Source organism: Poecilia mexicana, unplaced genomic scaffold (genome assembly GCF_051168715.1).
Source record: "Poecilia mexicana isolate PSO_F unplaced genomic scaffold, ASM5116871v1 scaffold_14, whole genome shotgun sequence".
NCBI classification, from domain to species: Eukaryota; Metazoa; Chordata; class Actinopteri; order Cyprinodontiformes; family Poeciliidae; genus Poecilia; species Poecilia mexicana.
Window position 1 is genome coordinate 20733823 of NW_028263383.1, and position 16090 is coordinate 20749912.

Sequence of the window (16090 nt, forward strand, 5' to 3'; positions counted from 1 at the left end):
GAAGGTGTTTAGACGGCTGTATTTATAGTGTTTCTGGTCTATTTTTTTAGTACTTCTCTTCTGATAAGTCACAGATCTGTGGGGACAAACTCACCTGTCTGCACTGCAATCACATGTCCATATGGTCCCTAAGCAGGATCGGTTTTTAAATGCATCACCCTGCTTGGGTTTGGAAGAGCCTACTGTGAATCAGACATGCAGCTAAAATGGGCTGGTGGCAACAATCTGCCACTTTTCATTTGGAACTGCTAATTTATCTGGACTGAATGTATCCTGACAGGCCCTGATCAGTGATTGCCTGTCGGTAAACTAAACTTTTTTTTTTTCTGATTAGTGAACGTACCCCACAGAAATGTCAGCAGGTCACACTGAGAGCAAGCATCCTTCAACAACTCAAAGTTAGCCACATTAAGATTTTTAAAAACAAAGTAAGGGGAAGCACAAAAGTGAAAGCTGGAGAACATTTAGAAAAAATATATGTTAATTCTATGGAGGAATAAACTGCTGTCTAAACATTCAGCCAAACGTATCACAAGGTTATCAGTTATATGCTTTCAGATTAATGTTATCTGTCATGGAAGATGATGGCTAATGCTAGCAGTCATGTGGAAATCTCAAAGTTATGGAACTGGTCTACCAACCACAGTTAATACACACAGACACTGAGTAAGCAGAAATGTTCATATATTAATCCATCCATTGTCTTCCGCCTAATCAGGGAAGATAATTGCCTCGTGTGTGAGCAGCACAATATTTTTTTACTCATTCATTTGGTTTTATTTAACCAGGTGAGTTAATGAGAACATTTTCTTAATAACAGTAACGACAAGGCAATATAAAAAAGTAAATCAATAAGACATGCACTACCTTCAGCCCAGACTGCAATTATAAAACTTCCATATTTCCAATTGATGTATTTTTTTATGATTGCCTGCCCTTGTTGCTCCTTTACAATAAATTTATTTTACACTCAGACACTTGTGTTTAATAGTATACTTTTTATTTTTATTTTTTTTTTAGAAAATCAACAACCTGCACCAACTGAACTAAGAGTGTTTATGTTTTCAATACAACGGATAACTTCAGCAGGTGATTAATTTCTCCCCTCTCTGGTAGATGGAGTGCCAATCTGTGAAATAAACTGCTGTGGTCTTTGGCTGGAATGAAAACCTGCAGACGTTTGGCCCTCCGTGGCCCATTTCAGCCCTGATTCAGATAAAACTGCACACACCGGCCCATGGTGTAATTATTTTTGTTGAGAAATGATTATTTTTTTTGTGCCTGGGGGAAGGTGAGGTGTGCGTCTTAAAAAAAGGTGGGTTCTTTTGTGCTGTCACCATTTTACAGGCTGATATGGCAGACTAAGATAAGGTGGAAATCATTAACAAGACCTCATCTGTTGGAAAGCCGAGTTTTAACATCTTCAGGGAAATTAAACGTGAACAAGAATGTTGGCAAAAAACAAAAACAAAAAAATTAGAAAACTTCTGAAAATTGGTTCTTTTTATCCAGAAAGAGAGGAAGCTTTGTTACTTGGTGCTGCTTGGGACAACATTTAATGGTTTGTGTTTGTTTTTCACTATAAATATTTAATGAAAATTTTTAATTTTAAATTTAAATTTCAGGTTGAATAAAAAAAAATATGTAATAGTTCTTTCAGAACAATTTGATTCAAAGTTTTGCAAAACTTCAAACATCCTAGATTTATTCATATCTGCAAACATCTGATAGCTAGAAGTCACACTGCAGCTCTAAGTCAGGCTCCAGATATTTTTGGACAAATTTCGCAGCTCAAAGACAAAGTGCTATGAAACTGACCCAAAATAACGCTACTTAATCTATTGCCTACAGTAATTTATTATGGTCTGGAACAGAAACACACTGCAGTTCAAACCAAGACAAGTTTCAGCTTTGAAATGACGTGTGCTAAATCGTCTGGCATTTGTAACATAAAATACAATAGAGATACTGGTTAAAGCCTGTACTTATCAAGTTTTAAATATACGATAAAGTCTAACCTGCTGTTAAGATTTTGACCAATTTCAAAATTCATTCTAACTTCTGCCACACATACAAACTCACCTGATTATTTTTTTTTCAAACTAAACTATTAAATGTAATGAACACAGAGAGTGAAATAAAATGCGTTGTAGGTTATTTATTAGTATTAGCAGTTTTGAATATAAAGAAAAGGAAAGAATTTGAGTTGTGATGCATTGATTGTAGGAAAAAAAAAGTTTTTATCTGCTGCGAATCATCAAAAATTGATCAAGGGAAGACGGACCAATTTTCATCACTAATGCAGTGTTTGTCTTTCCAGTCACGTTAGAAAAATCACATAAGCTATTTTAAACAACTGTATACATATATATTTTTAAATGCTGTAAAATTATGTCTGTGTTTCCTTCTGGCCCTTTGCAAAGTTTAGGAGGTAGTTTATATTTCTGGCAAATTGAAAGACATGTGCATCCATCCTTTTTTTATAGGTTCTGCTTTTTGTTGACATTAAAATGACAACAGATGTCTATTTAAAGGCAACACCTAAAGCCCAACAGAGCCAAAGTCAGATAAACCCCAGTGCCTTGCAAACTATGATATTAAATAAGAAAATATGATTGGAAGCAATATTTTTTCACAGCTTTTTGCACAACAAAAGTTTTAAACTTTCTGTTGACTACGCTGGTGCTCAACTCACTTTGGATGCCGGATGTCAGGGACAGAGCGATTCAGGGAGATCCTGTCACTGACGTAGATGTTGAAGCCGTTCTCCCTGTAGGCCTGGTCCACCCTGTCAGCATCCGTCAGCGGGAACGGCTTCCCCTGCTCACCGTTTCCTAAAACATGTGCACACACCGTCACGTCATGAACACAATGGCAGATAAAACCCTCAAACTGCAGTTGTTGCTGTTTTCTTTCCTTTAGGCAGAAAATAAATTGAACTTGAAGACAAAAAATGCTGTTTTATTATTCTCAAAAGTTATTGTAGGTACTTTTTTGTTCCTCAAAGGTTAAACAAAGATAAGGTCAAAACGTATATCTTCTGTGACATTGTGTTGATGAAAAAGAGCTTTATAAGAGGAAGTTCCCCCAAAGACGAAGACAGGTTCCTATTCTGCGGGACCATTTAAAACCTACTGGACAGCAAAGAAATGCAATTTTTTTTTAGATTAAATACTTTTGGAGTCAGAGGTAAGGATCGGCTGATACTAAAAATTGTTTAGCGTCACATTTTTCCCTGTCATTAGAGAGGCTGACAAATACATCTAGCCATAAACAATAATCAGATTCTGGATGCCCAGAGACCTTAATCAAGCTACATCATCTAGCAGTATAATCTATTGAGTAGAAATTACACTATTTTCCCTAAACATAGAAAAAGATAACTTTTAGTCTTTGTGGCTCATTTCAGGTATGAAACTATTTCAGCTCATTCGCAAGCTGATTTCCCTGGAGTGGTAAATTATATCCAGTTGGTGATTGTGGTCAATGGTGTAAACTATATTTTGACATTAGATTTACATCACAGCAAGAACAGAACATGACGTGCATAAGAGAAACATGAGGAGGGACCAAGAGATGCTTTGAACCAACCAGATCGAGCAGCATCTCTTCTGATCGTCTCATAGTCATGCCAGTCTTTCCGTCTTACACCATCACGTCCCACTCTGGCGTCCTTCCCCACCCTGTTCACCCCCTGCAAAGAAAAATACTCACAATTAGGGCTTGTAGAGTATCAAATAACCAAATAACTTGACTGTAAAATGTCTGGAGGGAATCTATTTGATTCAATACTGTGCAATTAATCCATTTAATTTGGTTACAGCTGTAGCAACACGTTTCACAAGGAGGAAATTCTACCACACTGTATGTTACTTGAAAATTAAGTCCAATGAATTATGAACGAAGGTATTAAAGATGAAGTTAAACACAAATATTGAATGTTGGCAGAATGTTTCTACAGCCAGAAAACAAAAGCATTTCTGACTGAAACAGAAGTTCTTGTGGACACAACCAGTCTTCAGAACAAGCCAACCCAGCATCTCAATTAATCACTCATCCTTTGGTTATAAGGTTATAAAAATGTCAACAAACGGAGCAGTAATGTGACTCAGCATGTCTTTACACACTGATTTGCAATGTGTTTGGAAGAATACTGAATCCTGCTTTCATGATATTGAGATCTTGCAAAATAAATCTTGAGCTTTAATTTAACATGACAGGGTTATTAACACAGAAGGTTCTGAAATGAATATGTTTTGATTATTCCCCCAAAAAGTTCAACCAATGCATCAGTCTGTTCCAAATTAATCACAAAAACTTAAAAAAAAAACATAAAAAAAAAAGATAATCAAAATGGAGTTTGATGGACGTGGTTTTAAAATGAACTAAAAGTTCTCTGGTTTTACAACCACGCCACACTCTCAATAAGATTTATCTTCCCTTGATCCTAAGTCACTATCTGTTTCAGCTACATTATTTCTCCAAGGCTTCAGCACTCACTATCTAACAGTGCTCTGCTGAGAGTTCATCCACAGAAAGCACACTCTTCTATTTCATGCTTGACAACCTTGTGAGGGGAATATCAATGCTGCGACAATCAACTCTGTTGAGGCTTTCTACACACAACCACACACATACAGAGATACGTCGCAGCTCGGCATACAAAGACGGAAGCCGTTACTTCTTGCACTCTCTCATTCCACATGCAGAGTGCTGTTCAGTGATTCCGTGTCATGATTACCCGATCACAAGACAATGGAGAAATAATTAGCTCGAAAAAGATGGGGGCAGCAATTAGTCAAACACTTTAAGTACATGTGACATGACGGAGTGCATGACATAGTGAATTAATAATCCAAATGCAGAATTGGTGGAACAGGACTCTGAATAGCAAAGTAATGCATGGTGGAGCTGAGAGCTTCCAAGGTTTTTAAACAGACTTTTTGTATGACCATTGTTTCTTTGCAAAACATGAGGACAAATCTAAGCATAAAAAACCCAGTAAAAATTAGACAGTCATATTTTGTTCCTACTGATTACGTTATGTCATTTGATAAACATTAATTTGGGTTAACAAAACAAATCACTGTGGGGTTCCTCAAGGGTCCATTCTTGGTCTTCTTTCATTTAACATCTCACACAGTATGCATGCTGATGTCAACATATTCATTTAAGTGTGAAATGTTTTTGTGCCAACCTAAACTTTTTCCAGGTCACACTGGTGAAAATTTGTACGTGCTGCAGCTCACGTACTTTAAAATGTTCTTTTCTTAATTTTATGTATGCCCTGTGTGTGACCCGAGTTATATAAATAATCTTTCTTCACCTTGCTGGACAATCTTTAATTTGAAGTTTGGCAAGAGTTCACTGCAGCAAAAATGGAATTAAAATGTATAATGACAATTTTTTTTCTGTTTAGAAGTGCAACGAGTGCATGAAGTCTGATAAAGAATGGCACTCATCTATGGGAATTTATCCATGTCATTGTAGGATTTGTTTAAATCAATTTCTGAAACCTGAGCAGCCACCCAGTGGACCTGATTGATTGCTGATGACTGCAAACCAGAAGAACTGAAAAAACACACTGGATCATGCTGGTACCTCTGCAGGCTTGTACAGTAGACAATGATGGGATTTTCAAGAGTTCTGCCTTCTATCAGTCTTTAAAGAGTTACAGAGCCAGTTTGCGTTACGTACGCTGTGGATACCTATAATGTATTAATCACTGCAGTTTTCTTCCAAAGCAAAGCTTGTGCCGTCTGCTTGGCAAAATGCAGGTGGCGACTTCTTTCCTCTGGCATTGCGATTTATGCTACTGCTGACATTAAAATTAGCTTATTAGCCCACATTATCCTGACTCTTCCAATGAAAGCTTTTACATGCCCTGCTTTATCCTCCCTTTATGCAATAGCCAACTGTCTAAGTCGAAAGGACATATTAAAAAGCTTCAGGCTGCTTGCACAATGAAAAAGGCTTCCTAATATAGAAAGATGGTGTGAAGGAGCTTCATATAAACCCATGCTACTCTACTCCTGATTTCCTTCTTTCCATCCAACCCTCCCTTAATTTGACCTCGCGTTTCCTCACTCCATCGCAAGCAGACATCCTCGGTGTGTCACATAAGGGTCTGACAAGCAGCAGGAGTCCATCTGAGCAAATTTATACTAAAGAGAAGCAGGAGCGTGCCGCCCCATTTCCTCCTGATTAAAATTTCATCGCACGTCGCCATGATATTCCTCCGGGGCGTTTTGCGCTGCTCGACAAGACCTTGAAAAACAAGACAAGGAGAGGGGGGGGAAACTTCTCAGCTAACGCGTGCACATGTTTGGTTTTGTGGAAGTAGAATGTGGGCGGGTACTGAGACCAAAGACAGAAATTGAGATAGACAGTGAAAGGTTGAGCGTAAAAAAGAATTGCACAGAAAAACAGTTGCAAACTCAACAATCCCACCATAAAACAACAGTCAGACAAACAGGAAGACTTCTTAAAATCCATTTAACCATTAGAACACTGGGGTCAGAAGAAGAAACTTCGCATGAATTATGGATGAAACACATAATGTGGAACATCACTAGTTTAGTACAGATTCCAATCCTAGCCCAACTTTATTTAATACTTTGACCATAAATTTCTCTCTTTATCACTGACTGCAAGGTTTCATTTCTGAAAATATAAAAAATAGTGTCTAGTCATATGGTAGTGGGGATTGTCTATGGATTATTGCCCAAATATAATCATAAATTTAAATTTTAACTGAAAATCCTTCTTACTGATAAGGAAAGGTTGGTTTCGATTGTGAGGTGGGATCAAAACAAGCCCAAATCATCAGCCCTCCATCATGGTACTGATTTTGTTTTTTTTAATGGACACAGTGGTGATGTCACAGGGGTAAAGCACATAACTCATTTATGGAGCCCTTAATCCTTGACCAGTCTTGGTCCGTTGACCTTAGTCACATGTTTTCCACCTCTGTCTCTCAACCTGCTTTCCTGTCTGACCACTTTAAAAAAATGCCTTTAAAATATGATGATCAGGAATTAAGTTGATTTTGCTCACATCCCTCATATGAAATAAATAGTTTAGTGTTTTTGTAACAAATAATGGCATATAGAGAAGACAGATACAGCAAATGACAAACTGAAGATGGACCTTTCCCCCACCAAGGCAAACAAGATGCTTATAAAACATGCAGTTGTACTACATATTTTTTGACTCCAGCTTTGACTTGTCATTAATGATGTGAATGTGATAAACTTTTTGGAAGATGGAGTGAAATTCATCTCATCCAGCTCTCAGTAACATAGTCTCACTGCCAACAGACTCACAAAGCCCCACCAGCCCAGATGAGCCTCTGAAACTGAGCTGAAAACAAGGCCAAGCACAGTCATCTGTTTCTCTGCTGCACCACACAACGGAGAATTGCCTTCCCCTACTCTGCAAGTCACTATCATCACAAAGCTAAGGCTCCAGGCTGACACAAACTCATTCCACTGTGGGCACTTTTCCGCTCTGTTAATATTCAAGACGCAGCAGAAAAACACTGATAGGACACTGAAGGAGTGACAACGCGATCCACAGTGGCTGTGTTGTCTCCATTCAACATTCTCAGAGCAACTGATGGGAATGTAAAGTCTTTAAAGTGACACACAAAAAAGAATAAAATAATGCACACCGCAGGTTGGAAGGGAAGCTTAGAGAGCCCAAAAGTACAGGAGCAAAGCTCCTGTCAGCAGGCAGCATGAGGCCTCATTAAATTTAACGTAGCCTTTTAGTGGTCTATTTAACTGATGACAAAAGGCCAGTGTTTGCATATAGTTTCATAAAAAGAGACTTACAGTTTCAGTCCACACATTTCTGAGCATATTTGCATAAGATATGGACACACACATTGTCAATCTGAGAGAACATTAGTTCTGTCCAAACTGCCCCCATCGAAGCACATGAACGTCTCACACTGGATGGCTCAACACAAGCCATGATGATGGTTTCATCATTGACACAATGATGAAAGGTGCATTCAGGTTGACCTGTTCAACAAGTGAAGTCTAATATTTCCCAGGTTTAGTCACCATGAGGCTGCTCAGAAGAAAAGTGGGAAAGTATATGTAATGCTGTTCAGTCTGTCTGGACAAACTGTGCGATGGTGATCATACCAAGAAAATTGTCAGCTTCAGTGTAAGCAGTTTTCTTATATTAACAGTGATCCTCAAAATGTTGAATATTTGTCAGAGAATACCATTTAGCGATTTTAAGATTTAAAACTCCTCTAACTGTGCAATTGTACAAAATAAACGTGTTGGACTATGGGGGCCAAAATTGCAACATTTGTTACATTTTCAACTGGAGCAGTTCACTTTCACACACTGTGTCAAACGAACCAAACTATTGAAAAACCTGTTCCCCCCGTCACCTGTGGTGACACTGAGTCAAAGTCTACTGAACGAAATGACATGAAAACCTTTGAAGAAGACATAAGCACAAAATGTAAACAAAAATGTAGTAGCATCACATTGTAGCAGTTGTAGGAATCTCTCATCTTTGATAAAAAACCCTGAGTCATTTCTCTCTCTAGCCCTTGACTTGAGCGTTTATTTTGGTTGTATTTACCCAGAATGCCCAGTGCTATAGTCTGCATCTCGCTTTTGGAGTGGTCTGTGGTCTGTTTGTATCCACATAAAAATATGAATTGTGCCAGAGTTCAAATTAATCAGAGATCTAGGTTTTTAGGCAGACCGGAGTTCTTACCTTAAATTAACATTTAAAATGTTTTTCTACAGGGCTAATAATGTGGTAGGATAGCTGCAAAAGTACTGATTCATACTATGCTGTAGAATAATAAGTCAAGTTTGTTGACCAAAAAACATTCTATAACGGTATATTTCAAATTTACATTTTTGGGGGGAATTCTTGGAAACTGGATTCAAAATTACGATTTCTGTAAAAGAACTCTGGTTTGACCCTTATTGGTCTCGCCTTGAGGATAGAAGTGGTTCCATATCAATTTGGTATAAAATCAGCAGGTTGAAGCTTTAAAGATTGGAAAATGGTCACAAAATTCTGATTGGTGGATCTTTGATGGTAAACATTAGGGATGTGCCGATCAGGTTTTTTCCTGCCGATACCGATACCGATCACCCATGAGGGCCGATACACCGATACCGATCACCCGTACCGATCACATAATTATTATTTATTTATTTTTTATCATAAACACTACCGGTTACATTATGTGGAAAAAGGAACCATGGATTCACCTTAATTTAGACAAACACTTGTTTTTAATAACTTTTTCCAAGAAGAAAACTAAACAAAACAGGCTTTGTGCAAATTGTACTGCTATTGATAAAACTATCTTTAACAGACTGAAAACATATGAAGGCTCTGAAGAGGCTAAATAATGCAAAGAGCCAAAATAAAACCTCTCAACATTGCCAAGAAGTTCAAGTATAAAACTTAACATTCAAAGGCAAAAACAGGATCCATTACAATAAACAATCCAGAGTTACTGAATGAAAACTTCCTGTTAGCATGGCGGCTAGCTGATTACTGCTAGCTCTGATTGGCTGTTTCTGACTGAGCGGAGTAATTATGCAGAACAGGGAGGAGATCGATTATTTTTTCAGAGATTATCTGTCTCATGTTAGGACAGCGAAAGTTTTAATATGTCAGTAAAATGTATTTTTTTAAGTTAGATGCTGCAGCTTTAAGCAGAGGTTCGGTGTGAGAGTCACTGCCAGGTGGAGCAGAAGCGGCGCTACGTCTGTGAAATATTACTACCTGTAGCGTAGCAGCGGTTCAACAGCGAGAGCAGAACCAGCGTCTTACATCGCAGCTCGAAGACTTAAATAATTTTGCGGGTTATTTGTCTAGCTTTCTGACCGTCATGCTAATCCAGGTGAGTGTTTGTAGCTGTGCGCTGCTTTACCTGCTGTCTGATCCTCCGTATGTCTTTTTTACTGCAGTGAGCCTCGATGTAGCCAAACTCCGTCAAGTATGGCTTTGTTTTTATGTCGTATTAGCTTCGTTGTGTTGATGCATTTTTGACGTGCTTCAATTTTCCCCACAACACGCAAACTTCCCCATTCACTCAGTGCGTTATAGTTCCACATCGCTTAGGATTTGTTGTTGCGCGTTTGCGCAGAGTGAAGGAAAGAGGAGACCAGCTGCACAAGCAGGTTGGAAATGAGATGATCGGTATCGGTAAAAGAGACAATGATCGCCGATCACCGATCATGCACTTTTTCACGAAAATCGGCCCGATTATGATCGGTGACCGATCGATCGGCACACCTCTAGTAAACATAATATGGAGTGATTCCATAGGATAAGCTGAATGGATTTTATAAAGGCCTGCCTTCAAAAGCTTCCATCCTGTCAAAATGATAAGCTGTAAAAATATTGAGTAAAGTGTATACAGGTGTAACTCTACCGGCATCATTTTAACATCAACACTTTTTCCTTCTTACAAACAATAAAAGCTCTGAGTCAGCAAACTCTTTGAACAAGAAACAGAGAAAAGACAGGAGAAAAACAACTGCAGCAAAGGTTTCAGAGAGGCAGTTTCAGAAAAATAATAATAAATCAGTGAATTTTCAGTCTGAGCCAGATACACTTAGTAATCACCCAACTGAACGCACAACTGATAGATATTTAACAATAAGCTGCTTTAATTGTTCTGTTTTTACAGACTTGGATCAATTCAGCTTCAACTTTTAAGGAGCTACCATGAGAAAAGGATCAGATGTTTTTCTTAGCAATCTCCCCTCAATTTCTCAAGAAACCCAAGAGTTCAAATCTATTTTACTATTTATTTCACAGAGAGCAGAGCAGTTACAACAGCCAAATCTCAAACTCCAGAGCAGTTAGAAATCCTCCCTTAATTAATGGCGCATCTTCCCCAATAATCTTCAACGTTGGAAAACAGCTGCGTTTCACCAAATCTCTTAATTCTGCAGCTTTATATTAAGGTCACAACATCTTTCTTGTGTCTCTCGCAGCATACTCTTTCATTTGTGTACACCAGATGGCTCTAAATGTACTCTGTGCCTGGGAGACTCATCTGCCATTTCGCTGTAGAAGAAGCGCCGCTGCAGCCACCAGCAGCCAGCTGGAACCACACAAACATGGTGTTAAATGGATGCAACGTCTGATAATAAATCCCATTCGCTTTCACACTGTTCACAACTTTGGAAAATATATTTGAACACAATTCAAATTTCGGGGAGTGATTTTTAATTTTATTTTATGTTTTTTAATCAGATGAAGATGTTCCAGAAGTTCAATGTGAAAATGATCCCAATTAATTTTTAAATACAGGTTATAGATTTTGGATATGGCTGCATGAACTATTTGTACAGTTGTTTTAATCCCTGTCTCACAAACTAAAACAAGCTCTCTTTCCCTATCAGATTTTAAATATGGAGCACCAATGAACCGGCCCCCATTTTGGAAGACCAGTCAAAATGCTCTTTTGGCTGCTCTTCCAACCAGCCAAAATCTATACATATGCAGTACAGATACAGTATATGCATCTGTACATATACTGTATCTGTACATATACTGTATCTGTATATGTACAGTACAGATGAATACTATCGGATCCGATATTGAAAACTATTCTAGATTGGGTATTTATTCTACATTATAGTTAGCATTCCTAATAGCACTTTCTGAACCGTTTGAAAAAAAATGCTTATTGCAGTTTATTTTTTGTATGTTTGACCAAGGTAGTCAACCTGTTTCTGTCAGTTTGTTTCTTTGTGATTTATCTTACATTGGCAGTTATACTCCTAATTTCACTGACTAAACAAATTTAAATTATGTTGGGTTTACAAGCTTGACCAAGCTTGTGAAGGTATTGGTGTGTTTAAGTGTTCTGTACTTTTTAGACAAAAATAAATACATAAAGTTTTTACACATTTTAAAACAATGATTTCAGAAATAAGTAAAAAGGAAAATCTTCCATCAAAAGCGAACATAAGTGGTCCAACCAGTCGAGTTAGGACATTATGGTGAGCACTAGGATCAAAGTGACTGGTTTTCCTCCCAATGACCTCGATTGAGGGATTTCCAGATTATGTTGAGTTTTTCTGAAATGCTGGCTGCCTAACCTCGTTTCCATGCTGCAGTGGTCTTCTGTTAATCTGGCCAACAGCAGATTATGTCTGCTTTATGGTCAGATAGAGAGTCTGATGCTGTGGCAGCCTTTAAACCCTCAGCAGCTGCAGGAGGATGCTGCACAGTAACAGCGCTGACATGGCCCAGAGTTCTTCATGAAGTCCCTACTTAATCTAATCTTTCTGGGTTAAATATTACAAACTTTAAGCATCTTTAGTGAAGCAGCATCCACTAGATCAGTGTTTTTCAACCACTGTTCCGCGGCACACTAGTGTACCGTGAGTGATCGTCAGGTGTGCCGTGGAAATTATTCAATTTCACCTATGGTACCGTATTTTCCGGACTATAAACTGCTACTTTTTTCCTAAATTTTGAACCATGCGGATTGTAGCCCGGTGCGGCTTTTCTGTGTATTTTCCTTCAACCACCAGGGGGCTCTCTATCAGGAAGTGAATCATTAGAAGTCAAAATTGTAAATCAAAGAAGAACGCGTTGATTTTCATTTAGAACAACCACGTGCTAGCAGCAGGCACGACGGAGAAATGTTTTCAAACTCATATGATGCAGCTTTTAAGTTGAGGACTGTCAATCTGCCACTACAGGAGGGAAATAAAGCCGCTGCACTTAAGCTTGGTGTGAACGAAACCATGGTTAGTAGTGGCTAGCAGCGTAATCATGTAATTTTGTTACCACTAGATGGCAGTAGGTACAGAGCATTTTACATTAAAACAAGAGAATTAGTGATGCATGAATGTTTCAGGTAGCGGTGAGAGCATCGTACCTAGTAAGACTGGCGACGGGGATGGAAAAGACAGTGAAGCTCAGCAGTAGTTGGAAAGAACATGGGTCCATTTCCCACAACTTATCTGTGTGAAGTGAGCTTCTCAAGCCTGGTTACTATAAAAACTGAAACCAGAAAGAGACTGAGAGCTGTTGAGGAAGAGCTTTGTCTTTCTTCAATTTCTGCCAGGAAATCAGCTGTTTTCATCCAATTATGCACAAGTTTCACACTAGATGGGTAAAATATACAGATATTGACATTTTGTACATGCAAATCTTCATATTGTAACAGTGAAATCTTTCCCAAATATTATTGCTTCTTTCAGAATAAGAATTATTTTCTGTATTCTGGCTATAACAATGCTTGTGGATTAGTTTGTAAAACACTTTGAAATTTTCTACAACTTCTTTAAATTTAAGACCACATTGTCGTGGCCCTGTTCAGGTGTTCACGTGTATTTTTGACATGTTACGTGTTCAGGTGTATTTTTTAAGTGGACATGTTACGTGGAATTTGAAATAAGAAATGTAAAATGTGATAAAAATACATTTTTGTGTTTATTTGATTCACATTCAAGACACGTTGATAAGAATGACTATATGTGTAATATAGGCGACTACAGAGTATCTTTGTTTACATTTTTGGTTGGTGGTGTGCCTCGAGATTTTTTCAATTAAAACAGTGAACCTTGACTCAAAAAAGTTTGAAAAACACTGATCTAGAGTCCCAGCTTTCCTTCAACGTGCACAGAGCAAGTTTTAAGTTATCTGTTTTTATTCTTTGTGGAAAGTTGGTTATTTTTCTGTCTTTTTCTTTTTTTATAAATATTTTATGAATAAAGAAAATTCTTGGCTTTATTCTAACTCCATTCAGATTCACCTAACTAAAGTCAGGGATTAAATGTTTCATCTCTTGAAGAATTCAATTGAAAGTAAAGCAAACAATTTAAAACACTACAGGAGAGAAACAGCATGAAAGAAAATAAAACATTCAACTTTGGAACAATGAATAACAATATATGCTGTTGGGAAGTTTTCACTAACATCATATTTTATTGTTAACAGATGATTTTCCTTCAGTAGTTATGTCAGTTACCATTGTATGAAATGTAAAACTTTTCCTATATTAACAAAATAAAACTTTTCAAGTACAAAATGTGGTTTCAATAGTTATTTTTTTAAAATATCTCATCATTTAATCCATTTGTACAAAGAACTTGACTTGTGAAGCTATTAGTGTATTTGAGTGTGCTGTACTGGTTCAGAGTTGTCAAATAAATTCATTACATTTTTGTCTGTGTTTAAAAAAAGAAACACCTCAAGTCAATTCAGAAGCATTTTTCTGAATCAGATCGATCCTGAACCTCAGATATGTACATCGGTATCAGAAGTGAAAAAAAGTAGATTGGTGCATCTCTTGTGTTTTAACTGTGAATATTTTTGAAAATAGTGGAACATTTAATTGCACCCATTTCATTAAGTCTAAAGCATTCTACAAGAAAAACGACTTAAATTCTAAATACCGACAGATGACGTTTCTTCAGCTAAAAGGCTGAGAGATATTCTGAGTTAAAGCAGTACAAAAAACTTCAATTAGATAAACATATCCTGCTTAAATAAAAGAAAATCCATCTCACTGTAGCTCCATCTGCTTTAGGGCACTTCGTGTCCCAGGCAAATCATGAATAAATAAAGTCATATTCTTCTTTTCTTTTTAATTCAGGGCTGCCTTTGTTTGAAGAAAAAGAAAGGCTGGTACTCCTAGCAGTTCAGCCTGTCTGATAGAAACAGGAGGGCAAATCAGACCACCTTGGGTCAATACCTCCCTTTTTCAGTTTCCTGTGTTCCTGCTGAGAGCAAACAGGAGCCTGGAGTGAAAGGAAGAGGCAACTTTTGTACTCCTCTTTTCTTTCCCTTCCTGTTCTGTCAGATCACAAGCAGATCCACCTCAACCCCGCGAGACACAATTATTGTACCTGACTTCTGTGTTTCGCCTCACCATCTGCTGCTTTTTCTCCATCTCATTCTCTCTTCGGCAGCATCACAGGCAAGACAATTAGCTCCAGCTTTCCTGCTTCGCCGCAGACAAACACGCATGTAAACTGCCCACACTTTCCTAAAATAGTACACCGTACCGCTGCAACCAACCAGCAACCTACACGTCCTCCAGGAAACAACTCCAAAAAGCTGTTTATGACACAGGGAGACATGTGAATCATACCTGACAAAAGGTCTCCAGTAATGATATAGAGATTATGACATATTAAAATGTGAGAACTACAGTATCTCCTATAGGAGCCAGTCAGATTATTAGCACCAGTTCACAGCAATATAATAATGTATTACTAAGCATTTTAACCGTACAAACAATGTGGTAACACGTTATCTGGAAAAATTAAATAGTGCATTATTTGATTAGACAGGTAAAAACGAATTACTACTTCAACCTTAAACAAAAACATCTTTAGTATTAAATTAGCTGAACACAGAAAATATAGAATCTATGTCAGGACCAATTTGTTTTTTTCAGAAATATTCTAAATCACTGCTGCCAAAAAATAACCATCTTAATGCCAAAAGACTTTTATATGTCAGATCTCACATGTATGAACTTGAATAGCATCTCATTTCTAATATATAGGGTTTGATTGATGTCAGCCCAGCATTTGTAGCAACAATAACTAGGCCTGTCGTGGTGACAAATTTTGCTGTACAAGTAATTATTGTGATAAACAATAACATTGTTTTGAGTCAATTTTCAAGTAAGATATAGACAATGGCATGATAATGCAAGTTTGTAAACAACACTTAACACTGGAATCGGAAAATATTTTAAGTATCCAAAATGAATAGACAACCAAAATCAATCCATAAAAAACACAAGTAAAAACAACACAACCAAAGCCATAAATAAAATGGATTATGATGTTTCTAAAAAGAATTGCACTTTAAAAAATATCAATCTGAATGAAAATGATCAAGTTAATTTTGCGTTATTATGTGAGTAACTAATTTAATAGCTTATTACAACAGTCTTAACCAGTATTCTATAAAGGATGTCTACAAAGTTTATGAAAGTGTTAATGAGACTTTCTGACCAGTTCCCCAGATGCACATTTGTGAGATCAGAGATTGATGTTGACAAAAAGGTTTGATTTTTAAGTCTATGCTCTATTGTGTCACAAAGTTGTTC

At 37.4% G+C, this 16090-nt stretch overlaps 1 protein-coding gene across 1 annotated transcript in view; it reads right to left on the minus strand.

The window, feature by feature from the left end:
* The window catches only part of galnt10 (UDP-N-acetyl-alpha-D-galactosamine:polypeptide N-acetylgalactosaminyltransferase 10 (GalNAc-T10)), a 105039-nt gene that overhangs the window by 63674 nt on the left and 25275 nt on the right, over positions 1-16090 (minus strand). The window contains exons 2-3 of the mRNA XM_014984842.2: positions 3592-3694; positions 2696-2834 (exon numbers count right to left, since the gene is read on the minus strand). Of these exons, the coding sequence (XP_014840328.1) occupies positions 2696-2834; positions 3592-3694 (242 nt within the window). The remainder of the gene's footprint in view (positions 1-2695; positions 2835-3591; positions 3695-16090) is intronic.